The sequence below is a fragment of the Epinephelus lanceolatus genome, chromosome 22 (genome assembly GCF_041903045.1).
Source record: "Epinephelus lanceolatus isolate andai-2023 chromosome 22, ASM4190304v1, whole genome shotgun sequence".
NCBI lineage: Eukaryota > Metazoa > Chordata > Actinopteri > Perciformes > Serranidae > Epinephelus > Epinephelus lanceolatus.
In genome coordinates, this window is record NC_135755.1 from 21,452,490 (window position 1) to 21,480,443 (window position 27,954).

At 41.6% G+C, this 27,954-nt stretch overlaps 2 protein-coding genes across 7 annotated transcripts in view; both read right to left on the bottom strand.

Annotated features, from left to right (window-relative positions):
* Positions 1–840: 840 nt before the first annotated feature.
* hgfac (HGF activator) lies at positions 841–16,823 on the bottom strand. Of its 5 annotated transcripts, XR_004502959.2 has the most exons (16): positions 16,245–16,823; positions 16,079–16,142; positions 15,595–15,688; positions 12,136–12,209; positions 11,903–12,046; positions 9,842–9,973; positions 8,468–8,578; positions 7,955–8,129; positions 7,133–7,230; positions 6,154–6,195; positions 5,757–6,021; positions 4,800–4,939; positions 4,353–4,493; positions 2,766–2,902; positions 1,363–1,524; positions 1,034–1,166 (listed from the first exon to the last, which is right to left on the bottom strand). XR_004502959.2 is itself a non-coding variant. In XM_033651675.2 (15 exons), the coding sequence occupies exons 1-15, from the start codon at positions 16,308–16,310 to the stop codon at positions 993–995; spliced, it is 1,857 nt and encodes a 618-aa protein (XP_033507566.1). In that variant the 5' UTR covers positions 16,311–16,820; the 3' UTR covers positions 841–992. The 5 variants fall into 5 exon arrangements, 4 of the variants coding, with proteins under 4 accessions (XP_033507566.1, XP_033507567.1, XP_033507570.1 ...); XM_033651675.2 differs by lacking the exon at positions 1,363–1,524 and having other exon boundaries at positions 841–1,166; positions 16,245–16,820; XM_033651677.2 differs by having other exon boundaries at positions 1,024–1,524.
* A 2,750-nt stretch (positions 16,824–19,573) lies between these two features.
* Positions 19,574–27,954, bottom strand: part of LOC117246177 (regulator of G-protein signaling 12) — a 45,372-nt gene continuing 36,991 nt past the window's right edge. For both annotated transcript variants that reach the window (XM_033609937.2, XM_033609941.2), the window contains one exon: positions 19,574–20,851. In XM_033609937.2, coding sequence (XP_033465828.2) covers positions 20,565–20,851 — 287 coding nt within the window. In that variant the 3' untranslated portion in view covers positions 19,574–20,564. The remainder of the gene's footprint in view (positions 20,852–27,954) is intronic.

Genomic DNA, 27,954 nt, shown 5'->3' on the forward strand with positions numbered 1-27,954 from the left:
CTAGACCTTAAAGAAGTTTCTTCACAAACACTGGTTTAAAAAATAAAGACACAAAAACGTCTCAGAAAATGTGAATTTTAAAGCAAAGTACTACTGAAAGAGTTATTCCAAACTCCACAAATACCGCTGCTTTGTCAGTCAGCACAAGACATTATAGAAAAAAAAAATGTAAACATGTTAGTCTGACTGAAATTGTACTAAATCAAATTTCTCAAAGACGGACTAACACCCCCAGATAATCAAAGTTCAAAAAGTTCAAAACGTTTTTATTGTCAATTTGCTATATGTGCAGGACATACAGAGAATCGAAATGTTGTTTCCCTCTCACCTAGTATTAATGTCATACAATTTAAGCACTGGAACATGCAATTTTAGGCCATGTTTACACAAAAACGATCCAATGAAAACAGAATCATTTCTCATTTTTGTTTTGAAAAAAGTTTTGATAATAATCGCCGTGCACACAGATCTGCAAAAATGACCAAAAACGCTGCAGTATACATGCCAGGCCAGTAGTTGGTGGTGTGACACTTGTGCTTCCTTCTACAGAGCGGCAATGTATAAACAAACAAAATGGCAACTGCACAAATGTTTGTCTGGACGGACGATGAGGTGGAGTTGCTACAGTAAATCTACACTATGATGGGGAAGCGTTGATAAATTCAATAGGGTGAGCAGCACAAGCAGAGCTGGGGAGTCCGCCATTGTTGTTGTGATGGTCAACTTTCTCTCTGTAGAGAGAGAGATTCTGTGTGGTATGGTTGATAGCTTCGGAAAAAGCTTAAAAGTGCACCTACAGTTATGATCTCTAAAATTAATTAAACAACACTCACAGCCTTATCAAGTCAGTAAAGGTTTATTCAGTCACTAAATGTTTCACAGTTAAAAAAAGATGATCTATAAACTTCCAGAAGCAATAAAAATAAAATCAGTTAAAATACAATATAGTACAATATCTCACATATTAAAGCTACTGTCCAGGTCATGTCCATTCATGAAGCCTTTGGTTTGCGTTTGATTACTGAATTGATCCAGTCGATATAGTTCCCCACTTTAGTGTAAACACCGGGTTTTCCAGAGCGGCCGCAGCCCTCTCCCCAGCTGATGATCCCATACAGGAAGCTGACATCATTCCTCGCACAAGCCAGAGGGCCCCCGGAGTCGCCCTGGTGAAACATGGGGGAAAAAAAATAGATACAGTCCACACACATAAACATAGATGCACAGATCAAAGCAGAGTCACACAAACAGCTAAGTCACACACTTGAAACCTAATATATTGTAAAAATCACACCACCTGTGAGGTAAACAGATACTGAATCAGACATTTAATTCAAGAGGAAGGAGCTTAAATGTTATTACACTGCAGGTTGAGTAGGTAGTCTCCACTCAAGAGAATCCCCTGCTGCCATCTTAAATGCTGCTCCGTTACTCTGATACCTCAAGTCAACTTTCTGATATCGACCCTTTCAGAGCCAAGGGAGGAGGTCAGCAATGACGTGGGCTCCAGGAGTCTATTTTTCCCTGGAACATTTTATGATCAGTCGTAACTTCCAACACTCACGAGCAACAGGACTGAAAAAACAGCAGAGTGTTCCCCTATCTCTTCATAAAGCAAACTTAAACTTGTTTTACGGTAAGAATTTACTAAGTGGAGATTTATGCATCACTAAATTAAAATGTGGTGTATCACACAAACTAATTTTTACATAAAGTTAAGTTTACTTCATAGTTACACCTATTAACTGCCAGATGTAGCTATTAACAAGCTAACGGAGCCAACTGATAAAGCTAATGCTGACATATAACCTGTTGAGAGTGAAGAGTAAAATAGGCAATGGTTGACACAACTGCTCTGGCACTTAAAGGGATAGTTTGGACTTTTTGAAGTGGGGTAGTACGAGGTATTTATCAACAGTCAATGTATTACAAACAGTACATGTTGGTCACCACGCCTCCAGTTTGGAGAAGCAGACAGGACGACCGACATTAAAGCTAAGCAATGTACTGCCGTTAATGGGGGCAGAAACAGAATGTATTATAGTTACCTAAAAAATTCTTTAGGGGCAAAATTTGCTCAACTGAAGCCTTGATATTCCTCTCTTCAAAGCCAGCCTCCCGTAAGAAGAACAGTAATTTAACATCCCTGAACAAGAGGGCTGCTGGTCTACCGCTGCATCGATCAGTCTGTTAGTTTGTGTTATCGTGTGACTTTGGCAGGAAAAAGGTTAGTTCGGATTCACCAAAGTCACGCAGTAGCACAAATAAACTAACTGATCGAGGCAGCAGTAGAGCAGCAGCTCCTGTGTTCAGCTAGCTAAAACAGCTTCCGTGTTGCAACGGGCTATCTACGTTGAGGTGAAGAGGTGAAAATATTCTCAATACAGTATACACTGTAAGCTGAATTTGATATTTTTAGGTGCTAAAATATGTTTTGCTGCTGTCCCCGTCCACAGCAGTACAATGCTCAGCTGCTGTGTGAGTCCTTCTGTCTGCTTCTCCAAACTGGAGACGTGTCGACCAACATCTACTGTAGGTAATACACTGTATATGGATAAATACCTCATACAACCCCACTTAAAAAAAATATGAACTATCCCTTTAACTGCAATGCTTTTAAATAACAATGCAAATTGGGAAATTTTAGCTTTAACAATCATAAAAACAACACAATCTGACTAAAATTACAAAACATCATGCCAATAATGTCAGACTAAATGAATTTATTAGGATGCTTTCAATTTGTTTTCAAAATGTTTTCCTACCTGGCAGGCGTCAACACAGCCGTTGAGCCCCGCGCAGATCATGTCAGAAGTGACATGGTTACCGTAACTCTCCCTACAAGTGCCATGATTCATCAGTCTCACTCCACCCTCCTGCAGACTAGAGTAACCTTCTGCCTCTGTCAAAATAAAGCACAAATATCTCATTACATTACAACAAAGTCGACTTATTACCTGAACAGGGCCAACGCCAAGCCCCCCCAGGACACCAAAAATAAATCTAAATGTTTACTATTGTTTGGATGTGTCAGTTTGTTGTTGATTTTTCAATTACACTGTCTACACGTTGTATTTAAGGCCCCAACACACCCACAGTCCACCCACACAGGTGCTTCCACTAATGTCTGATTAGAACTGTGTGGGCTCAGACTGACTCTGCTTATTGAAATCACTTCACTCTCATGTGAGCTCTGTCATCATTCAGGGTGGAATAATTTACACTGTTGTTCTTACTTTATGACAACATATATTTTCCAGCATAGCTCCACCTGATTTCAACCTCACTTAAGGTTTACCTAGCCAGAGTAACAGAAAACACCTGTGAGGGTGTGCAGGGCCTTTAAGTGAAAAATCAACAAACACAACAAACTAATTTCTAACTAGAATAACTGCCCTGTAATTAATACCGAAATATGTTGTTCTTTCCAAGAAACATATTGGGAAATTATCAGTCTTTGAAGCCATGTTGACAGCGTGGCCAAACTGGATTTACAACTTCCAGGTCCGTCACATAATGCCATCGGGCCTAGAAAGACTTTTTCCCATAGACTTACATTGTCAAAGAGGCATCTGTAAATCTGTGGATTATTTTTTTGAGCACCGGCTAAATGATTCTTTCACTATTGAGATTTGATGCATTTTGTCTGATAACATTTCTACAGTCTAGGGGAGCTGCATGATTAAATTATTTTACCCCATTCAAGTTAGCGAAGGCCTAAACCGGAGGTTATCCGTTCGGCCAGCCAGAGTCTCTAGTGTGCTTGCTCTATGGTCCCATGGATGTGGAAGATCCAGGTCATTTTTATCCTGGGAAGTTGAATTTTTTTGGCTTCCTGCACCAGCTGAGCAACTTTCAGGGCCCCACCTCCAACGCTGTATCCAGGACTCTTTATACATCCATTGCTACCCCTCAAAATTCCCACAAAAGGACATAACCTCAGTGTCCTTAATGGTAGCTACAGCCCTGAACCTAAAGCCATTTATAGGTTATTGCTTTTGGTTAGTTGCTGCCACAGATGTTATCTAGCACCGTCTTCACTAGCTAAGACATTTTTCAGCTCTCCAAATTTACTAAATCATCTGTTTATTAAAAGTTAGTGGTTTCTTAGAACCTTGGAAGAACTTCATGCACAAGTGCAGTGATAGATTTGCATACACTATGCATACAACACACAAGTGCATGAAGCTAAATTGCAACCAACACATGTTCTGCTCTGACAGTCCAATACAAAAACAAGTGAATTATTTATTGGCGCTCCACTACCCATACTGAAAAAACTGTCTGCTCTGGTGTATGAATGTAGACAGGTGCCGTCTTGATGATACTGCAATGATTTCCTCATCACTCACTCTCATGCATGTGTCCCCAGCCGCTAATACTACAGCAGTAGTCATCAGGGAACGCCATGCCTTTGTCTGGGAGACAGATGGGTCTGATGAACGGGGTTCTCCTCACACACCGCCCGTCCTGCTTCGCCAGTTTGATCAGAACTGCCAAAAAGAAACGCAACATGATGAAACAGGCGATAAAAAGTGGAGTTCAAATAATGAAACAAGTGCTAGACTTGGAGACTGTGTTGCTCCGCCCAGCAGTCAGTGTGTGTGTGAATGTGTGTGTGAATGTGGGGGAGCACAGGGACACAGCTGCTCAGTGACGCACAGCTGTGCATGCAGACCGGGGTCTTAAGTGAGTTTGTGTGTTTCTGAATGGGGACAGGAGGTCTCCTAGTTTATGTGAGTCACTGGTGTGTGTGTGTGTGTGTGTGTGTGTGTGTGTGTGTGCATCTTAATGCTTACCAATGTCGTGTAGTGTTGGGTTAAACACTGAGAACTGTTTTGGAAAGATGTAATCCTCCACTCCAAATGTCCTGGTGTTGGGATCGGTGACGTTGAATCTCTGCTGGCCGAGCACCACTCGAATCTGCGACCTCAGAGGGCTGGGAAGACACACGATTATCAGTCGATGGTACCCATAATATTCCATCTGTCTGTCCAACATTTTAGTTCAGAGCCACGCTACCTCGACAACTGCCTGCTGAATTTCCTTGAACTTCGCTATGGATGATCCCCAGAGGATGAACCCTGGGAAGCACCACCATTAATTCAAAATTCACGTTTGCACAAGAACTATTAATATCTAAATGGCAGATTTCTGTCTAGCACTTTATGCTCCCCAAAGTATCAACCCTTTCCATGTTAGACCTCATTTAATGATCTCTTGGCACTTTGAGTGCTGCTGGTAAGTCTCTATTAACAGCTAAATGTTCATTATGCCCGACACTTTTGTGCTGCAGGGTGTCAGGAACACAGAGCACTCTTCTTCTACTTTAAAAACATTTTCAGCAGTAACAGTATGTTAAATAGAAGCCTTGCAGAAATCACACTGTGTCCTTTCTGAAGATAAAATGTCTTCTGCGCACCTCCGTTCCTGTCTAGCAATGTCTAATCCCATGATGTAATGCTTCAGCTGAGGATCTTTGAACTCGAACATGACAACACATGCCTGTCTACTGACATCAAAAGGGTAATGTATGCACTTGCATGTAAACAGCATGTGCGCGTGAGACGTTTTTAGGTTTTCCTCGAACTCAAGCTAAATATAGCGCGTTCGTAAAGCTGTGATGCTGAGAGGTCAAAGTCTTTGAAGTTGCGACCTCTTGTTCAGGTTCAACAGTCAGAAAATAGTTAAAATAATGCAGTGACACTAATACAAATATCAGCATCCATTGCAGCTGAAGTGCCCTCATGACATACTTGCGGAAGAAGCAGTGAGCCGCAGAGATGACCCAGCAAGAGGAGATCAGGCTGCCGGCGCAGAAGTCTGACTTTCCAATGTAAATGGCTGCCATCCAGGGGTGAGTACCTGGCAGAGCTGAGTTTCCGCCCAATATCCGCCCCCTGGCAATCGATAACCTCTTCTTGTGCTTTTTCCCACACACGTGCTTCTTTGCAGTCTTGGAGGGCCTCCGTCTTTTAATGCCTGGCAGGACATTAAACGGCATAATCCTTCGCGCAGAAGCTGCGTGAGAAATACAAGTTAAAGGGCATGATTCTTTCAAACTTAGTGGCACAATTGCGACTATGAGCTACAACAAAGCACAACAAACAGGTCTAACAGCTAGAATATTGAGTTAACACATTTCCTAAATACCTCTTCTGAATATTTTCGTTTTTGTCACTGGCTGATTCTCCCCTGCAAAAAGCATAAAAAGCTCTTGTATAGGGTGATAATGTCAGAGTAACAGAGCAACCTCATGCTAAAAATCATATGCTTGAGGAGAGCACAGCAGATGGGAGAAGCTTGTGGATTCTGTGCATACCCCTGGCATTATGACAGACAGCCAACTGTGCAAAATCCCACTCACCACATAAACATTTGGCTGCACCTGACATGACATGTTGATCCACGGTGAGTCATGATTCATTTCCCCCTTATCACATCTAGCCCACGTTTTCAAAAAAGCTCCGCCAAAAACCAGCCAACTTGGCTGATTTCGGCTTTTGCCGAGCGGCGTGACTCAACAGAGATTAGCTGTGTTCTCCGTGCTTTCTGTTTTTATCACAAACACTGGATTTCCAGTTAAATGTGGAGGCATTTAATGAGGTGTTGAGCTGTTTTGAATATGTCGCTGACTGTGTCATATCATCATCAAGGCTGCGGGAATGAAGATATAGAATGAAGTGGCCTTCGTAAATAGTCTCAGCTTTTCACTCTTTATAAAGATGAGTTCAATGTTAAAATAGGGGCCTGTGATAAGGACAGCAAAATGAAAATGCAATCCTTCATAAGGTGCATAAGGAAATATGTTCATTTGGCTTTGACTTACCTAAAAATAAGGTTAATAATTAATTGAAAGAGCAGGCATAATAAGTCAAGGGTGGTAAGAATTTGTTTCCAAGTGGAGGCAAATGAGGAAAAACAAACTGTTTTAACAACACCCCTGGCCAAGCTAACAGATATATCATGCTTTAACCATATGGCAGAGCAGCAAAATATATCAATAAATCCGTTTAGTGATTAAACGGGTGTATGACATTTCTGGCCTGACAAAATGTTTCAACGCACATTAGCCCTCTGACAACAAAAAAAAAAACCTCCAAAACTCCTTTCCTGTGCCCCGTTTACTTACACACAGCCATCACACAGGAGGGGACGTCACAGTACTCCCAGGAGATGGCGCCGTCATTTAGCGTGTAGCACCACGGCATCTTGTCTTTATCTGGGTTTCTGCACATACACAGAAACACAACGGACAGAGTGTGTGTAGGTGCGGCGCCATTGTTTTCAACACTACACGTGACTCAAGACAATGCAACAGCTAAATGGCTTTGTCACTTCTGAATGTGGAGGCTGAGGAATGATTCAGTTTCTCTGCTTTTACATACAAATTGTTTTAAATATTAGGAGTAATGTTTCACTGAGCTGCAATATGCAACTTTGAGTGTGAGCGTTTCAGACACTCTTGAATGTTTGTGCACACAGGTTTGCTTGAAATGGGCTTTTCTTCGATGTTTTGGGGCACATGCCATTTGCTGTGGGCCTGCCATATGGGCGCTGGGTAGTCATAGCAACGAAGACGACTGAGGAAGGCAGTAAGAAATGGAAGAAGAGTGAATGTGGGGGAGATAAGTTTTTTTTTTTATTATTATACACAGGCTGAATTCACCATGTGCGTCTTTAATGCTCACGGTGGTTTTATTGTTGCCAGTTACATCTGAGGCTCAGCCACATGAGCGACAAGTGTTGGAACATGAACTTCACAGATAAGGGGCACAACGAGCACGCAGCTTTGCGAGCCCAGGGTAAAAAGTTGGATATTGCAGCTTTAAAGTATTATTCATGGGAAAAGTAAAAGGAAATCTGGTGTTAAAGATAAGCCAGTTTGCACTGTAGCACCAACAATATGAACACAACATCTACTGCCAGAATTAGCAGATGTCTCAACACACACCTGCAGAAGGCATGTTCGCCAAGGCCCCTGAGGGGCGAGGCAACCACCGTGCCCACATGGAGCTCATCATACAGTAGGTCCGAGTTCCACGGCACACAACGGGCACCGGACACTGTGGCGTTCACTACCCCTCTGTAATCCGTGCCCCTGCCATTATAGCACTCGGACTCTGGCTCTGCACACACATGCACACACAGGCGCAAACACACAAAACAAACACGTCTCAATCAAGTCTCCATTCCGCAGCACAACACAGGTATGTAAACAATATGAATGCAATCGGACAGTTTCCAGATGTGTGATGACAGATCTATTTGCTTCACACTAAAATCAGTCGGAACAAGTCCCGACCACGGCTACAACCACTAAGTTTAGTGGCTTTCTTATGTCTTCACCTGCCATCATTAATCAAACCATTGTTACAAAAGCACATGCATGAACACACATGCGCTGTATGAACATGCACACATAACAAACATCACTTACTGTCACTACAGTGCTGCTTTAACTCACCGAGGCCGCAGTAGGGACCGCTGTAGCCACGTCTGCAGTTACACACTTCCTTGCCGGTGGATGTGATCAGTCGACACGTTCCGTCATTCTGACAAGGGTTTGAAGGGCACACTGGACACATTGAGGCAAACCAGGTCACATGTTTATACCATACATACTGTATATTTCCACAGTAAGCTATTTAACGGAATATGTCTGTTCTTCAAATAGTTAAAACCTGCATTAAGGTTTTTTTTTTTCAGATATTCACTCTCTTTTGGCTCTTTTGGTCTCCTCCAACTCTTGAGGGAAATATCTGGCTTTTTACTCACACTGCTCACTCATACCAACCTCATGTTCAGCCACAGCAGGCGGCTGTTACACAAAATAAGATCTGAGAAACTGAATGTTCACTACCTGCCCACCACCAGACACCAGACGGACAAAGTTAATAACTAGCTGTAAACACAGCGGCCGCAAAAGAGACAGATATTCCCCTAAAGAGTTGGTCTGCTGGTTGAATACATGTGAAACAATTCGCTGACATTAAGTGGCAAGAAAATCATGAATGGCAGGTTGAACAAAGTAGATCTCACCACTGAGATGCAACTTTTATCTGTGCTCAAACTTGTTTTAGCTATTAAATTTGTCTTCTCTGTAGTTCGAATAAACCAAAAGATAAAATTTAACTTGGAATGGAAATATAGTCTAATTTAATTTGAAAGCCAATTCAAAGGAGATGCAGGTGCGTTTATTTAAAGGACAGATTTGTTTTCACTGTAAGATAAGCCCCTACCGTCAGGACAAAAAACAGTTTCGGCTCAGAGAGCATGAAACCACCTTAGTGCCTCTTGCTTTTATGCCAGGGAATCAGTTAAATGCCCACGAACATCCCCCCATTGAGATGAAAGCACCTTATGGACCCATGGGGTGTGTCCTAAAACACCATTCCTGAGTCACAGTGAGTCATATAATCTGTCTATTCTTCCATGGCAAGGTTTGTCTTGTAACTATGGAGCTGTGATCAAAGAGAAAAGGCATGTCTCCAGGGTGGGAGGAGACCTGACACTTGTATCTTTTAAGGCTTTGTGAAATTAAAAAAACCTACAGACATCTTTACATAAAGTGCAGTATTCTACATTTTGAGTTAATATATCAGGTGTAAGGTATTAAAAAATGAAGCGCTCCTGCAAACTTAGCTAATATGTGGTAATTTCTAGTAAAGAAAGTTCACCTAACTGACAATCAGTCTCACAGTTTGTGGACGTGAATAGTGTCTAAGTGATTGTAAATACATTCCCGTCTTGGGTTTCACTCTCATCATCTCAACAAAAGCCGACCCCAGAGCAAAAACAAGACAGTTGAAGCAGAACAACAGCTGAAAGCCCATCTTACTTGTGTAGCGAACCCTCTCACACTTGATTTCCCCTGCCACGCATGTGCACTGTTCCACATTACGGAGGTGAATTCGTCCCCAAGACTCTCCGATGTCATAATGGCGCAGGTGTACGGTTTCATAGCACTTCTCTGTAAAAGCCGACACAACACATAAAAAGCAATAGGTTGAAATGTGAGAGGAGGCTGAGGAGCTCAATGGAGCGTGCAGAGCAAAGTTTGATGGCTGAGCTCTGCGAGATGCATTTTAAGTGGATACATTTTTGTGTGTGTGGGTTTTTTTTGTTCTCTGAAACTAAAGGCGAGTTCTCTGAAACTAAAGGCGAAGGTTCATCAAGGAGGGCATGAAAGTTCATTCTTGATCTTAGAAATAACAGTTTGACAAAAACAATTTCAAGTAAAATTAAGACTTTAAAAAGTACCCATGTGCACTTCATTATCTGCAAAGCATGTCACATCAAATATGCTTTTTAATCCTTTTATAAATAATAATCCTATGAAAATAATCTAATAATTTTCTTCTTATCAGCTTTTGCCAAAGCTTTCAAACACATCTCTGTCTCCATCAGCAAATGAAGACAGTTGCAGCTGACCTCAGTATAGTATTGAACTTGTGGTACACACAGGGCTGTAGTCAAGACCAACATAATCAAGTCCAAGTCAAGTCCAAGACCAGTCTGAGTCAACACCAAGTCCAAAGGCAGTCGAGACCAAGTCAAAGCCAGTCCAGAGCAAATTGAGTTTTGCTGAAGAAGTCAAATTTAATCATGGTGGTATGATCTCTCAGAAATTTGCCATCTAAAGTTAGCTGAAGTAGCTCTGTTAGCAGACTGTGCTGAGTTCAGAGCCAGTGTTGCTTGCAAACTTGGTGCACTGCCAGAGAGGAACGGGCGGAGGGAGGTGTATTTTTTACATGCATCAAGTTGGTAGAAACATGCAACATTCTGTGCAACTGATCCCAAAACAACAGCCAGAAACAACTTGACCACTTCTCAACAGAGTGGTGCAGGAATGAGTCCTTAAAGGTGGAAGTGAATGAGCATTTTTACACTTCCCTTATCTCAACTTTTTTTCTTACTGGGTTTTTGCTTAGATTCCTGAAATAAGGCCTGTGGTTAACACAAGCTTGAGAGATTGTCATGTTTTGTTCTACGATATAAAAAACTTCAATACCCCACCTTGTGAATTTTGAACGTTTTTTGTGTGGCTAAATGAGAATATAGAACGTCATCACGCCAAAACAGCCTTGTTGTGGTGGTGGTATTGAAATCATGCAACCAAAGTGTAGTTAGTGTATAGCCTAGTGTTAGCTTTTTACCTCTGGCATTTAAATTTACGCTTAAAAAAACCCACAAACATTTTTTGCCATACTTATTTCCTGCAATAATCCAAAATCCAATGGAAAAAATCCCATAGGCTTTTTGTTGAGGAAATCAGGGCCTACAAAAAAAGTCATCCCTGCAGTACTCTATAACTGAGCCCGAGACCAAGACGAGCGCAACACTTCAAAAAAGTGGTCTTGAAACTGGATTCAAGTAGCAGTCAAGTACTCAAAGTTTGTCTTTTACCAATGTTCATTCAACTTAATTCAACCAACTCAACTCCATTTGCTGATGAAGACCATGCAACGCTCTGAAAAAAGTCCTGTAATCAGACCCTGAGTCAAGATTATTCTGTCAAAGAGTTTTTTCCAGAGTTCAAGAATAAACTTTGAGGCTCAATTTTCACCATGACTGGAAAAAAGCTATCAGAGTGAAATGATATCCCTGTTAGCACATGTTTCCTTTACATATCATGAACCTGATGATAGAGTTCATAAGTTGACAAGTGTTAAGGAATTATTTCCTGGCAGAGACCTCCTGTTTCCTTCTGTGGCCATCAGGTGATTGACAGTAAGCAGTCTTATGTGTACAATGATATGGAAACACTAAACTATAAGCATCATGGCAAAGAAAAATTGAAAAACCCAAAATAAAAACTTGAATGGAGGACACACACACACACACACAACAAAACAGTGGTATTATACTTGTCAGTCCTAAAAGAGCAATGATCACCTACTCTGCTCACAGAGTGTCCCAGTGAAGCTCTCAGGACAGGAGCACTCAAACGAGGGTCTGTGTGGGATCAGCGTGCAGACGCCTCCGTTCTGACATGGATTCACCTGACATGGATCTGTGATTCGGCGTGACGTGTGGACAACAACTGTAACACATCAACGAGGAAAAACACAGTTAGAAGATAAACAACACAGTTTAATGATGAAATACTGTGCACTTGTTTAGTAAAGTAACCTTCTGGCTGAATTTCCTCTGTTGCACAGAAGCCCCACTGTCGATCCCGGTCAAAATTATGTGTGAGGGAGCACCTACAACAGAAGAGACAGAAATATAATACAGTCATCAGTCTGTCACCTGGATTACAAATCCAAGAAGCATTTGCGGTTAAATAAGGGTAGGGCACTATGATGACATGACCGTGAGATACTGTCAGAGATTTCGCCACCTTTAACATCTCAGGATGTCTAAGGCCATCACGGAGAACGCTGCAAAGTAATGAGTAGGGCTGCTTTATGGCAAAATGTAGCCAAGTTAGCGATAATACTTTATAGATGGCAATCTCAGTCGGTCAGTTTGCCACTTGGCATGATTGTCACTGCAATTAATACAAGCATTCACGGTTACAGGGAAAAAAAAATTTTAATGACTCTGTTTCATTTCCTGACCTTCCTTGAGGCAATGAGCAGGTTGACATTTGTAGTCCTGTGTGAAATGTCTCAACAGCAATTGGATTTATTGCCATGAAATTTGGAACAGACATTCAGACTTTGGTTTTTGATCAAACACCCACAAAACTTCCCATCAGCCTCAATTGTACTTTGTATTCAGTGCTAGTTAACAAATGTTAGCATGCTAAAATGCTGAGTTAAGACAGTTAACATGGTTAGTCTTGCATAGCCAGACCTATCTCCACACTTCGTTTTAGTGCTGTGCCAGTGCTGGAAAAAGGTCTGGCTGAACCCATCGTAATCCTGTACTAAGCAAAAAAAAGCTCTGCGTTGTTAGTATTTCTTTAAACCAATCACAATCGTCCTCTGTGGTGCAAAACCCATGATGTAACGATGGTGCCCTTGCTAAATAGTTTTGTTTGGGAACTTGTTTTGGTGGAACATTTGCACGTGGGAAGAAGAAGGAAAACACCAAAAAAAAAAAAAAGACATTAAAAGATGTTTTAGCGTGTAGGTTGCTAGCTTTGAGGTTGTTGTTGTGTGTGGTGATTTGCGTTGCTATGCATGACTAGTTTTACGAAGTGACGGGGATTTTGAAAACAGTAACATACATTAAGTGTCTACATCCTGTGAGTCTAAACGTGGTAAACACAAGTCCCCAGGAAAGCCGTTCGACCTTACAGCTAATTATTCCCAGTGGCCACTCGCGGTATTGCAGCAAAAAAACTCCCCTGCAGCCCAGAAAGCATTTTCCCTACAGGCTGCCATTTGTAAAAGAGACATCTGTAAAACTGTTGACAGGACACTTTCATGGTGGTTTTACACATGTAAAACTTTCGATCTGTGTCGTCATCACGATGTAAAGTCTATGAGTCGTGTGGGAACTTGTAGGCAGGGCCAGTGGGAGAAACACTATTGAGCATATTTAGTAGGCTGCACACAGAAGTAAATTCAGAAGCTAGAAAACTTTCTTGGCGTACACACCAGGTGAGCAACTCCATTGGAATGAATAGGCGCCATCTTTGTGTCAGGTATTTAGTTATTATTAAAATCTATGGGTAGACATTATCTGTGTTATACATCAACATATTAATGTCACTGATACTTGCATTTAGCTCTAGTACCAAAAGGAAAACGCTCTGTTTTTTTATCCATTAACAGTTTCTTAGTTGATTCTGAAAGTGTAATACACTGACATTGTGACATAGAACTACATGAGAGAGGATTTTACCCACCCCTAAATTACATCCTTTGAACGTTCAAGTACTAACAAGCTGCTCTAACAATCTGTGACGTAAATGCTGTCCTTTGTGAGGCCTGTTTGATCGTGAGAAAAAAAGGAAAATCTATCTAAACCATAACACTCACTAACTCTGTCAATCATCCACCACTTTAATCAAAGTAACATCAGCATTCTTCTGCGTTGCTCAGTGAATCTGCAGTACGTAATGACAAACCTATGTCGACACTGAGCTCATGAGCACATCGCGAAAACACGCAGGGTCATACTGCAGTAACTTTATGTGTAGGTGGACCAGACACATTGGGCCATATATAATTGCATTCATGTTGCTCCAACTTGCTGGCACGCACCCGCCATGTCTCAATTCTAAGGAATGATGACTGGAAAGCCCTTCAGCATGTTTTTTTTTCCAAAAATAAAAATCTAATAAAAAGAAGATTTTGTTGCTGTGTCACAATCTGAAGCAATAAAAATGATGGTTTAACTGTGGCAGCTGTTTATTCATCCTTAGAATAAACTGCAAGTAGTTAATATGTTTTAAACTACAGCCATAGTCACAGTTTAAGGAGATAGTTTGGATTTTTTTGGAGTGGGGTTATATTAGGTACTTATCCTTAGTCAGCAGATCACGTTCAGTAAATATCAGTCGGCACTCCCCCAGTTTTGACACAGAAGCAAAGCAATTTCCAAACAAAAAGTACTTTAGCCATCTAAAAAAAAGTCCCACCCTAAAAGATCAATATCAGTTTAAGTGTATGCTATATTGAGAGTATTTTCACTGCTTTACATTTACATCAGACAGCCCATTTCGACGGGGAAGGCGTTAGCGGCTACAGTTTCCCATCTGTACTCCGGTCAAAGTCACCAGGCTCCATTGAGAAAAACAGTCATTTTAGCTCACTGTACACAGGAGCTGCCATTCTACTCCTGCTTTGATTAGTTAGTTAGTTTGAGTTATTGTGCAACTTTGGTGAATCCGAAACTAACCCTTTTATATGCCAGTCACACAAAAATGCAAACAAACTAAATGACTGAAGCAGCAGTAGACCAGCAGCTCCTGTTTTCTTCAGTGTTAAATCACTGTTTTTCTCAATGGAGTCTGGCTGTGAAGAGTTCCCCTTGGAAATTACTCTCTGACGTTAAGGTAAAGCAGTGAAAATACTCTCAATATATTGCACAATTAAACTGATATTAATTCTTTTAGTTGGGCTGTCCGTTTTAGACAGATTTTCTACATTCTGTTTTAAGTCACCTTTAAAAAACTGCTGGTTATATTAAGTCTAAATTATGATGTTCTAGTGATTACAAGGCCCACCAGCGATTCAGCAATGATCAATTTATTAAGGCAAATTAGCTCATTACCTAATTAAAAATTGCATTATGTTTCCTGATGAAACAGCTGCATAAATCCCTAATTACTGTGAGCTGTAATTGGGTGCAGCTACCCAACCAAATTACACGCTGCATTAGGGCCCCTTCGTCAAATCACTGCCATTACTGCACTACCACTGATGGCAAATATCAGTGTCTTGTTCCTTTGGAGGTCATGCCAATTTTAGGGCAAGTCATACAAACAGCTGTGATGAAACACCTGCTGTCTGTGTGAGAGTGATGTAGACGAGGTGTGTGGTTTGTGAGTGAGTGTCAGAGCAAAACCAAATGTGACGAGGCAGCACTTCTACCTGCCAGGTATGTGGTAACTTTGTGTGATTATGCACACATTAGTGATTGTTTGGGTAACCAAAACAGGAGATCCAGACGGGCTGGCTAATGAAGACTCACCATGGTTTTGAGGCTAGGATGGTGAGGCAGTGATGATGAATCCTTCCACCCTGACGAAATGGGAATTTACATTCCTTGCCTGTTGTAGTAAGAACTGGCAACAGAGAGAAAAACAGCTTGTTAGTGACTTTCAGCGAGCACAGATGGGCAAAACACAAAGGAGTGAAATCAGAAAGTGTCTGAAAAAACATGTGTGCGGTTTCCCCCTGCACCTCACACACAAAGACTCCTTTGGCTCTGCACACAGCTCTGATCAGAGAACAGTAAATCCATGATCCTCTCCTCAGATAGTTAAATCATGCTGTTACAAGGCAGGTCACAGACCTATACAAACACTAGCTCCCACATGCTTTAGATTCATGTTGCAACAATAACTTTCTCTGTTACTGCAGCTGAATATATATCACAATCACTGCCAGTTCAATGTGCATCCCCCTCCCTCTTTTCTCCTCTAAATCAAACAGAACACTGAGGTAAAACCTACCTTTCCTGCTCTCCCTGTATGGCTCTTTGGAGATGACTGTTTCATTCCCAGGGACTAATATTCGCTGTAATCAGGGAAAAGAAGTTGTTGCACTGTTTCTTGCTCTTTGCGCACGCAAAGTGGATGAAAAATACACACAAAGGTGAGTAGGATGGTTAAAACTTACCGCCCGCATACTGAAAACACAAGGTAGAAAAAGTAACAGAAGGTATGCCATGTTGAAAGTTTGCATCTGTTGGTCCCTGGTGTCCGGAGAGGCTTGTTTCCAGAAGTCGGAAGAGGGTCTGTGCGCCTGTCACGTTATATCTGTCAGTTCCCGAGTCCGCAGCCTTCTTTTGGTCATAGGAAACGTAGGAAACCCTGCAAGTATTATCCTGTCCCTCACAATTTCAAGCTGTATTGAGTAAAGTCGTTGCGTCATTAGGCATGTCTATCTATGAGGCATCCCATGTCCCGGCTGGTGTTCCCTCTGCACCTTCTCTGCAGACGCCCATGGTTTGTCATTGGGAGTTATCCCCGGAGAGAGGACCGAGCAAAACTTTCCAGAAGCAGAGGCAGAGGTGGGGGCCGCCGGGCCGGGAGATGGGGCTGCATCTATCCCCAAATCCCCCCCGTCCAACCTCTGGGACCGTGTAACGGTACCGCGTTACTCTGGTCTGACGTTACTTCTAGTTTGCGTCGATTATGTCAAATGTTATATCTGTTTAAGGTGTTGCTGAGTAAATAATACCTACTTTAAATAGGTCTTGACGGTTTTCATCGGCTGTAAACTGCAGGTGACCGTCCAGTTAACCTATTCATTGCTTACTTAATAGGGCTAAGGGAGTGTTCTTAACTTGTCAGAGGCGGTGGCTGGGCTATGACTTAAGGTTTGTTTTTGTTTTTCAAAATTTTGACCCTCCCTGAAGCTACACATATTTTACCTTGAGCCTCCCTGAGTAACTAGTGGAAATGCATGACCCTCCCTTAACAAAAAAAAAAAATAGTTATTAGATTTTTAAGTCTTACCCTTCGATGTTTAAAAGTCAAAGGTTGAAACTTAAAGACATTAAAAAAAGAAAGCCTTGCTTTTTTCACTTATGTCGTGCATGCTGGTTAGTTTGTGCAAACAGTTTATTTTGGGCCAAGTTTTAAATGAATGACAATAAAGAAGGTGATTTTGATGAAATATCACAGTCTCAGGCTCAATTTTGCTTAAGTTTTGTTCCCTGATGGAAGCACTCATTCCACATGATGTGCCCAAGGACACATGGAAATTCGAAAATCCAACCATAATTTTGTTTTAAAAGTTTCTTGCTATGATAAATGGTGTAATTTTGGTGATGTTTAAAGAAAATATGCGCATTTGGAAGGCGTGTTTTCTTTAAAAATCAGTGGAGTGGCTCAAGGATTATGTTTTTCGGAGGTTAGCACTGGTTTCCCCTTTCAAAAAGCCTATGCAAATTTTCCATTGGATTTTGGATAATTGCAGAATATAAGCTCTGTGGCAAACAAACGTTTATGATACCTACACGTTTTGTTCGGCAAGATCATCTCCACAAATGAACACCATCATGATTATTGAAGCCTAAATGCAATTGTCAGAGGTAAAAAGCTAATGTTAGGTTATAAACAAACTAACTTACACTACAGTTGCACGATCTAACGTCACCACCATAACAAGACTGAAAGCTGTGCTCAGTGCAGCGCAGCTTGATCTGTAGTCTCATTTAGCCTCTTGTTAGCAGCCACCTTTTTTAAGACACATAAAAGCTTCAAAGTTCACTGGTGGGGTATTTACTGATGTGTTTTATGTCATAGAACAAAACATGAAAGTCTTTTTAAAGTGTTAACCACAGACCTTATTTCAGGCATCTAACCAAAGACCCATTCAAAAAACCTTTTGACTTTGAGATAAGGGAACCAGGAGCGCTAAAATGCTAACTCAATTACGGGTTTTAGGAGTCATTCCTGGGACACTCTATACAACCATTTAAATTAATGCGCCCCTTCCCGAAGACAAAATTTAAAAAAAAAACATAAGTCCCTCACCTGTGTTTAAAAATATTTGACATGCCTCCTCCTTTTGGCATCACCACCTCCCCTCCTTATGAATAGCAAACAGTCCCTAAGGCAAATAGCATACTAAGCTAGCTTAACAGTAGGCCTATGTAACATTACAAGAAATAACAGTTAAAAACGTTAGCTAGTTCAACCAAGTGATTTACAGCATTATAACAGCAACATTAGGACACAAAACTTACATTACAGCATTCAAGAGTATTAATTTAAGCTCATAAAAAATAGCTTTTAAGTAAATTTTAATTCTGAAATCAATCCAATTAGTGTCTTTAGTCTAACGTTAATTTAAGCTAATGCTAGTTCAGGGCTGAAATGCAACCCACGTAGATTTCCTCAGCCATTTTAAGTTAATGGAGTATAAATCCAAAATTAAATAGCAATTTAGGCCATACTCACATAACAACTTCATAAATAACTCCACAAGAAGTTAAGTTTTGTGTCATTTTTCATTAAACATATCAGTATTTTAGCATGCTTAGCAGTTAGCTAAATTTACAGTAAGCTAACTGGTAATCACGCTTCGTTAGCTAGCTAGCTAAAATACATAATGAACAAGACTTTACCCTGAAATATATTGCTGATAATAATGATAGCTTCCTGTCAGAGGATGTGACCAAGGCAAAGTAGCTAATGACATAACAAGAGATGTTACTTTGTCTTTTTAAAAGTCCTAAAACAAGTTAAAAGTGCATTCCACACTAGTGTTAGCCCCATCACACACAGTGCCAGAGTAGCAGCTATGTGAACTGGCAGAGAAGCAGAGAGTGGAAGCAGTCTAGACATGAAAACATCCACAGGTGGGTCATTGAGTGATATCTCAAGTTTTTAATAAAAGTTCAATTGTAGAGTCTATCAAACATCTGGAAGGAAGTACTGTTCTAATGAAATATTCAATAATGACAGAACCTTTAAACAATGCAAATATGAAAAGTGAAGAGCCCAACCAACCACTGCTAGGCCCTCATGTGTTGTCAGCATTCCAGCAGTGACATGCTGTGTCAAGACAAACTCCCCGGTCCCATAATCTAACCTCTAATTTTCACCAGCTGCAATAATCTCTCTCCAGATGCTGAGCTAAAAATACAGAGAGGAGGCTGGACGACTGAACAGCACGTCCACACTGACTACAAATCCCAAGGTGAAGGTGGTGCGTTTCCAAAGAGGGTATTGTTCAACTAAGACAACTAAACCGTTAATTATTGACAGTCCTGACTAACTTAGCAAACACATTTAGCTGGCCAAATATGACAAGTGGGAGAATTCAGGGCTGCGGACGTCTTATGTAAGACTTGGGGTTATAAAATTCAACAGAGGAGTATTTCAGGTTTCCTTTAACAACGGGGTATAGATGTTAACATGGGAGGGTGAGGATTTTCCTGCTGTCAGAAACACCAGGATTAATCATGCCTAATGAACAAAAGAAACAAGCGTCAGTTTTGTTGGAATTACAGCCATCAAAGCTTTTTAATCATTCAACATGTGGACAACCTCAAAACCACAGAAGCAGGAAGTACAGGCAACAAATGTACCATCATGTATTATCTGTAAAACATAATATACAGGAAATAGTTAAATATGCAAGAAAATTGTGATTTGCCTCCCTTTTGATCCTAAAAACAGAGTTCTTCCTGACATATGGTCCAACAAAAGTGGGTACCACTTTCTAATAGGGCAAAAGTTTGACAAAAAATGAAAACTCAAGGTTCACTTACTAGTGTTTTTTTTCTGGTTAGGTGGACGTTGTGCAAAGTCATAATGAGTTTAGTGTTTGTAAGTAATAAATAGCTTCATTAATGAATGAATCATTTAGTAATGCTTTAGAAATCAACTTTTTCCAGAGCTTTCAACTGCTACTTCTTCTTCTTCCTCCGCTCAAGTTGGGGGGAAAGGCTTGTAAGTGGACACTGGGTTAAGATTTTTCTGTCAAACTTTATAGAGTGTCTATAAATTGTAATTAATTGCACAATTAATGGTTTATCCCTTTGGCTTGTATATCGTCCATTAGCATAACTTACTTTCAAGTTAGCTCTCACATTAGTTTTGATGACTTACTAGAAAGTAAAGACTTACAATAAACCCATTAAATACAACTTATAAACTGTTTGTAATTCATGCCTGATTAGAAACCGGTACCCTAAAGTTCATTTTAGGCTTCTTCCGTGGTTGTCCTTGGTCTAACATGGCTCATAATAGAATTGCTTTGCACTTCATTATTAAACTATAGCATAACAAAACATATCACTGTCCAAAAATTACAACCAATACTAAAAATCAACAAGAGGACGGCAGAATTCGTAACAAATATACAATATCTATCACCATAATATTGATTTTGTTTCTAGAGTGTACATGCAGCCCATTGTTTGACTAATTCCCTTTCAAGACAGTGCCTCAGGCTTAAAAAGTGCAGCAGTGGGGGTTCCCTTTAGACAACTGTGGCCTTGTAAAGGTCTGTCTTGCAGTTCTTGCCCTCTGGTGGGTTGCGGCCATTCTGGGGCATCTGGGCGTTCCTCAGCTTGCTCTGGCACTGCCGCAGCTCAGCGACGTAGCCCTGGAAGCTCAGGCTCAGCTCAGAGTCCTCTCCCTGGGATGTCTCGACTGTTCCCTCCTCTAGATGAACCCCCTCCACGTCCATCACCTCCTGAGCCGTCTGTGCAGCGTCGGCTCTGTCGGCGGATGACTTGGTGTCAGGGTTTCGATCTGTAGTTTCTTCTGTGCATGAGGGAAAAGAAAGAAATGGAGGATTTACGATGAGTTGGTGCATTGTGTACGACCATGATAATATTTATGAGGCTGGTTGTGACAAAATGCAAATAGGCACTTGAAGCTTAAAGCTGCTATCATCAATTGTTTTGGCCAGTTGGGGGCAGCAAAAAAGAGAACACAACATATTGGCAAATCATCACCTTAAAATCAAAAAGTGGACAAGTCAACAAGTGGACAGCCAGGACACATTGCCATTCACACCTGTACGTCTCCAGCGGACGTCTTGTGGGGGCAAATGCACAGTTATTGCATCCAACACTCTTCCTAGCTGCTTGCTAGTCATGTTAGCAGTTGTGTCGCTCTCAGTAGAATAGGGATGAACCGATCCGATATCTGGATCAAATATCGGCCCCAATATCATCAAAACAGATCGGGTATCGGAAAATGCAACCTATAACCGAGGCGATCCTTTCCCTTTAAATCTATTGCGACACAAGCTACATCATATGTCATGGAGCGAAGGAGAGAATCTGCTGTGTGGAGGAATTTCACACTATTTCAACTGCTGTTACACAACTGTTTATTTTTGTTAAAAATAAACAGTTAATCATTGCATTAATCTGTTTCATCTTGTTTCCTTTTATCTTAGGAAAGAACTGTGTAGTCATCAATGCCTGATGCCTCTAGTCTTTTCTGTTCTACATGTAAAGGTATATAGCTTTTTAGGTCAACCATGGTATCGGATCAGTATCGGGTATCGGCTGATAATCAAAGCCACAGCATCGGGATCGGGATCGGAACTGAAAAAGCTGGATCGGTGCATCTCTACAGTAGAATCCAACACGTACCCTTCCATTCGGCAAAACAATTAAATAAACAGTCAAACTCATCGTAAAATGGTCAAGTTAAAAAGAGTTAGCATGCTGTCACCAAAAACAACCACCATGTCCTGCACTGATGATGTAGTCCTTGTCGGGGACGCATCAGGACGCATTAGCACCCACATTACAAAAGATATCTGGTCAAGTGCACCAGACTTTGAAGCCAATTTGGCAAAGTGTCCAAACTGTGTAAATACAACTTACAGGTCAATCAGTAGATACATGCTTTGAAGGTCACAACCCCTGCAAAATGACTTGTTTCACTTTTAGAACATGATCCATTCAGAAGTTAGCCGAGTCGACCAGTGGAAGTTAGCCACGCCACCGGTGAAGTCTCTAGTGTGCTCGCTCTTAGAGCCCAGTGATGTGGAGATCTGGGCAATTTTACACCTGTGAAGTTGAACTTTGTTGGCTCCATTAACCACTGAGCAACTTTCATCAGAAGGAATGAAGCCTTGCCTCCAACACTGTATCCAGTTGTCTTTATATATATCTATGGGTCAATGTGTCCCAGAGCACCTCAGCAAGTGGTTTAAGTGATTGGATCACATTGTGTCATGGTGGTTGTTTACGCATGTATTAGCGCTGTCTGCTTGTGATCGGATCACCCAAGACACATGTTAATACCAGGTATAAACATGCTCTAAGTCCAATATTCACCTAACTATGGGTTCTGAAAAGTATTTGACTTTTTAGCTGCTGAAGCTCCATCGTGTTCACCAGCTAAGGAAAAGAGTCAGACAGAAAAGAGTTGTTACATAAAACTGCTCACAACAAGGTCTGTGGATTATCTTGAGTAACAAAGTCACGATTTCTGGAAAGAGACATTGCTGTTGAGTTTTTCCAAATGCATTCTTTGGCACTTTGAGCACCACAAGCCGAGTGTCATCTGGTTCCATTATATTCGAGAAGGCAGACATCTCAGCTCAGCAACTCACACCAAAACAATCTGGACTGATCCATAGCAGTCCTCAAAGATATATTTTCTATAACAGTCACTAGAATCAAACAACTCGTTCCATCTCTGTGCATCTTTGACTCGAGGATCTTCAGGCGACTGAGCATTGGCTTCACATTAGACTGCACGATGACCAGATGCTTCGCACGACTGTACAAGATGTTACAAGAAACTGTCACCCATTGCGTGCACATGCATTTTAACTCTACATCGCTCAAATGAACACATCAGTGTAATATGTTTGTGTAATCTGACAATGGTATAGTTGTGTAATCTGGACAGCTGTTGTTAAGACAAAGTTGATGACATAACTGCTTCAGCTCAAACTTGCTGAACTCGCTCGCCAATTCCTGGGAAAGACGAACTGAATGAAATTGCAGCAGGATTAAATGTATTCATTCACTGACTTGTTGTCACATGTGGTATATTTCAACATTACCACTTGTGCTTCAGTCCAAACAATGCAGAGCTGCATGACCTCATCATACAGCCCCGAACTCAAGTTAATGAAACATAAAATCACATTTAAAGGGGGTGTGTTGGGCATTGGGACGTCAACATTTCCCTCCTCTCATGCAAGTGCATTCACGGGGCTAAAAACTGAAGTTTCCGGGACGCCGGCATTTAAGTTATGATGACCGATAAACTCTCCACTTCTCATGTGAACCCTGTGGCCCCACGGACTCTAAACACAGAGGCCAGAGTGACTCAAACACAGCACTTCAACACATAGACTCTCCTAACGGCGCTGACTGTGATTCACTGCCGTTGAGCTCAGATGTAAACACAGCCTGTGAGCTCCAACATCCAACCTTACACAGACCCTCAGCAAAACAACAACGGTGCAACATGAACCACTGAGGTGAACACGAAACACATTCAAGGAGTTCTCAACGACTGCTGAGGTCTTCTCTGAAGTTCAAGAACGTGATACGGACTTGTGTTTGACAATTAAGGCCTGACATTGATTATAATTAGATATAATCAATGATGTCGGCATCACAGGGTTTTCCACAGGATGTGATGTATTGATGCTGGTATGCAACTTCTAGATGACGCACTTTGATGAATTGGGCTTTGCCTACTGCTCACTCCTGTCACCATTCTGAACCAAGTGCGTAGGTTGCATTGGGTGGGGACACGTGAAACAGGGGGTTTCCATCCTCAGCCAAAAAATGTTGAGCACCAAACACTCGACTTCCTGCGTTCTGGTGAATTTTTACGCACCAATTCATGTTGTAATCGTCTTTAATTATGTCAAAATGAGTCAAAAGTCCTCTGCTACTTTCATGTGTTTATTGTGGGGGATGCACATGCTCTAATTACTGAGCAGGATGTGTCCCATGTGTCCGCCCCCAAAATCTACACCTATGTTTTCAACACCACTGTTCCTGCTATGGAAGCCTTCCGGTTTCTGGAATCCACCATCTCCAAGGACTGAAAGTGGCCATCCAAATAAACACCATCACAAGAAAGGCACAGCAGAGGGTGTACTCCCTGCTCCGATACTTCCATCACTATGTGTTTTGAATCAGCCACTCAGCAGGACAGGAACAGACTACAACAGACAGTCAGGACTGATGAGAAAATCACTGGTGCCAGCCTGCCCTCCATCCAAGACCTATTTACCTCTAGACACAGGAAATGGGCTGGTAGCATCAGAGCACACCCTTCACACCCAGGACACAACCTTCTCTCCTCTGGTAAAACAACCAGACTCGAGAACAGTTTCATTCCACAGGCCGTCACTATGATGAAGACTTGACACCAGCCACATAGTGTCAGGAACAATGCCTGTGCAACACCAAGCATCACCTAAAAATCTGTCGGGCATAATTCAAGCATGCTGTATACAGTGAATATACTGTCACATCCAGCTACCTCATGGATATAAAGCAACTTATGACATATATCATTCTGTATTTAATCCAGCACAATTTGCACTTGCGCTATTTTTCTGTCTATATATAACTGATATATATCAGTCCATGATCAGCTTTGTTGTCCATGTTTTTAGCTGTATGTCTGCGTCTAAGCCAGTGGTTCTCAAATGGCGTGCTACAGCAATTCCAGGTGTGCCGTGGGATTTTGTGATAACCACACATTATTATTAAATTATTCAACTGGGCCTATACAAAAAGCAAGAGGGTTCCTGGTTCAATCCCAGGAAGTAGCCAGGCTGGATTTTCTCCAGGTACTCCAGCTTCCTCCCACAGTCCAAAGACATGCAGGTTAATTGGTGACTCTAAATTGTCCGTAGGTGTGAATGTGAGTGTGAATGGTTGTCTGTCTCTATGTGTCAGCCCTGTGATAGTCTGGTGACCTGTCCAGGGTGTACCCTGCCTCTCGCCCAGTGTCAGCTGCCTATCCCAGCATGCACTGTCTTAGGGGCAGGGATACACACTTAGCAGGCTGCCAATCTGTCACAGGGCAAATGAGAGGAGACTGTCCTGCTGTAACAATTGAGCCACAGGTTCTTACACAAAAACGTAGGGCTGGGCGATACAGAGAAAATTAATATGTAACGATAGTTTTGACCAAATACCTCGATATTGTAAGATTGACTTTTGGTGCTTAAACAAAATATTTACACCTGATTTTTGTAAATAATCATCAGCAATGTGGATATAATGACTCACTGGGTAGTTTTTTTTTTTTTTTTTTTACAAGTGATGACTTGAGACACTGTTGAGGTTTTGCTTACTCATATGCTTTTAGCAGGAGGGGAAACTCCAATACAGTTTTTTTACTTTAAGTTATATGGATCATCTTGCCTTCTCTACAAGCCACCTCATTAGAATAAGTGTATTTTCCTTCAGGTTCCATTATATACCCATGAACCTCTCTCAATCAAACATGTTTTCAATATTCAAGCTTGCTGACTCTGCTGTTAGGTGTAAACACGAAGCCCTGACACAGCCGTTTAACACAGCCGTACCTCCTGCGGCGACGCTTGTCCACAGACATGGCAGCAGCTGGGGAGCTGAAACAGACCAGCCAGTCTGGACCGGGCCCAGCGACCGTCCTCGCCCAGGCCGACTGCCAAAGATCTGCATCGAGCCCTCCTCTAACCGCCAGATGGATGATACAGCTGGCCCAGGGTCAGAGGCCGCCAGCTTGGAGAGCTGACACAGAGGCATGAGGAGGTGAAGATGGTGAAACAGGCCTGAAGGAAAACTGAGCCATATGGTGCCTCAAGTGTACTGCTGAGTCATTACAGAGCATTCTTTGTAGATAGCCTCGCCTCAGGGAACATGTCCCACTCACTCCCAGGGCCAAACGTTTCCTCTGAATTAAAACTTGAGTATCTAACTTCCAGCTTTAACTGCAGGGAGGGGAATAAAAACACTATTTCAACATGAACTCACTGAATTAATCAGTTCTACTACTCCGTTCTTACTCCCCAGCTTTATCTCTGACCAAACTACAAACTTCATGCACTGGGTTCAAATCAGCCATATGAATAGAGTTACACTGTGTGATGTCGCCCCCTAGTGGACGTCCTGATCCATACCAACCAAGCCTACAGACTCTGGTGCTTGCCAGACAGAAAGAGGTGATTACAGCCATGATTAGAAAATGATCATGGAAACATGGGGCTGCAGTTTTCAGTTCAGCCCTTCTGGATGAAGACCAGAGGCCCTCTGGTTTGGATTTTAACCATCTAATTAGGGGCTAATTTACACGCGATATGCCAAGAAAACGCAACCACTTGTAGGACGTGAAGTACTCGTGGTACTACGGATCACTGTTTTAGATGCAAATGCTTATACTGGTGTCAGCGTAGATTGTTTTCTAGTGCAAGAGGAGCTGTCAGGGTGTCTACAGGGATTTGACACTTTAATTTAATGCTTTTCAAGATCATTTTTTATTCAAATTTAAGACTGCTTTTCAGACAAATCACCTTTTTCTTCATCAAGCATTGCAGATTAGTATTAAGTTAAGTATAAAGGCAGGTAATATGTATGTAGTCCTGTGCAGAGGTTTGTTTTATATAGGATTATGGTTATTATTAGTGAGTCAGGTTATCTACATGTTGCAAGCTTTTATTACATAGACGAGCTTGACTCATTTTGACAGAAATAAATTCAAAGATGGATGAATGAAATTAGATTGATTATTGGCGGCAATTAAGATCTAAAAATTCAAATTCAGGACTATATAATGACTTAAAAGGATTCATATTAATGTAAAATTTAAGACTCTAAAAGGCTTTTCAGTGTGTCTCTTGAATGCATTAATTAACTTGTGTGGTTTGGTGACTGCAACAGAACCAGAGGAAACGATTAAGTCCCTTTATCCTCTCCCTTTCTGTATTTCTTTATTATTTATAGCACAGCAGCAATGGTGTTGTAGGAACATGTTGATCCACCTCAGCAGCAATTATTTATTCCCTGGGAACAGCAGAGGGCATCAGTTTAACAGTGATACACAATCCAGAGAAGGACGTCTGCAATTACTGAAACCCAGCAGATTGGCACAGTAACAGAGCATAATTGCTACTGAACCGTTGCAAACTTGTTTGGACTGAGTGGCCTCTGACTTATTCAGTGGGTGTTTGTCTCCTGAACACGTTATTAAGCCTGCGAGCGCAGCTCTCCACCACCAGAATTTAAAAGTAACAACTTAACAAAGTCTCTAAAAAAGTGGAGGCGTGTTAACTCTGCTGCATTTCCATGTTTGCAGATCGCTCGCAGATTCTGCCTCGCCGAGGTGGCGCGCAGCGTTAGAGACACGGGCACATTGAATCATAGCTGTGTTTCTATTTTAGCTGGTGGGAGAAAGGGAGAGGGAGACGGAGAGGAATAGGCTGGGAGATAGATGAAAACCAGCAGTGACAGTTTCTATCTGTAGCTCAGTCAACTCGTGGATAAGGTTACCATGGCGCCCAGTGGTGGGAAGAAATCAGGCTGATGCACTTAGCAACCAGAAAAGAGGAGCAAGCCTGTGGAGGAGCTTCGATTCTTCCTCATCATCCTGTGTACTCATCACCTTACATTAAAGCCTTGCTATTCATATGAGGCAGTGAACGTGTCCGTGCACTTTCCATAAAGCGCTTTGAAGTGCTCGTCAGCTTTGTTGGTGGAAAACATTATCTTCTCTTTGTGTGGAGTTCACAGGGTTTCAAAGGGGGTTTCCTGGGATTTCCTTCAAAGACAAGAGTCAAAACGTGTTGCGTCTAATTGGATATCTGAACACAGAAAGCTCTGTGGCCTCAGTTGATGTCTGAAAATCTACCCGTCACCAATACAAATCAATTCACCTTGCCT

Excerpts from the sequence above, each read along its gene's own strand:
- hgfac (XM_033651675.2), bottom strand. The coding sequence starts at position 16,310 with ATGCAAACTTTCAACATGGCATACCTTCTGTTACTTTTTCTACCTTGT. Across the intron at positions 8,130-8,467 it reads CGGTCCCTACTGCGGCCTCG|AGCCAGAGTCCGAGTGCTAT; the intron begins GTGAGTTAAAGC and ends ATGTGTGTGCAG. Across the intron at positions 1,167-2,765 it reads GCTGTGTTGACGCCTGCCAG|GGCGACTCCGGGGGCCCTCT; the intron begins GTAGGAAAACAT and ends ATGTTTCACCAG.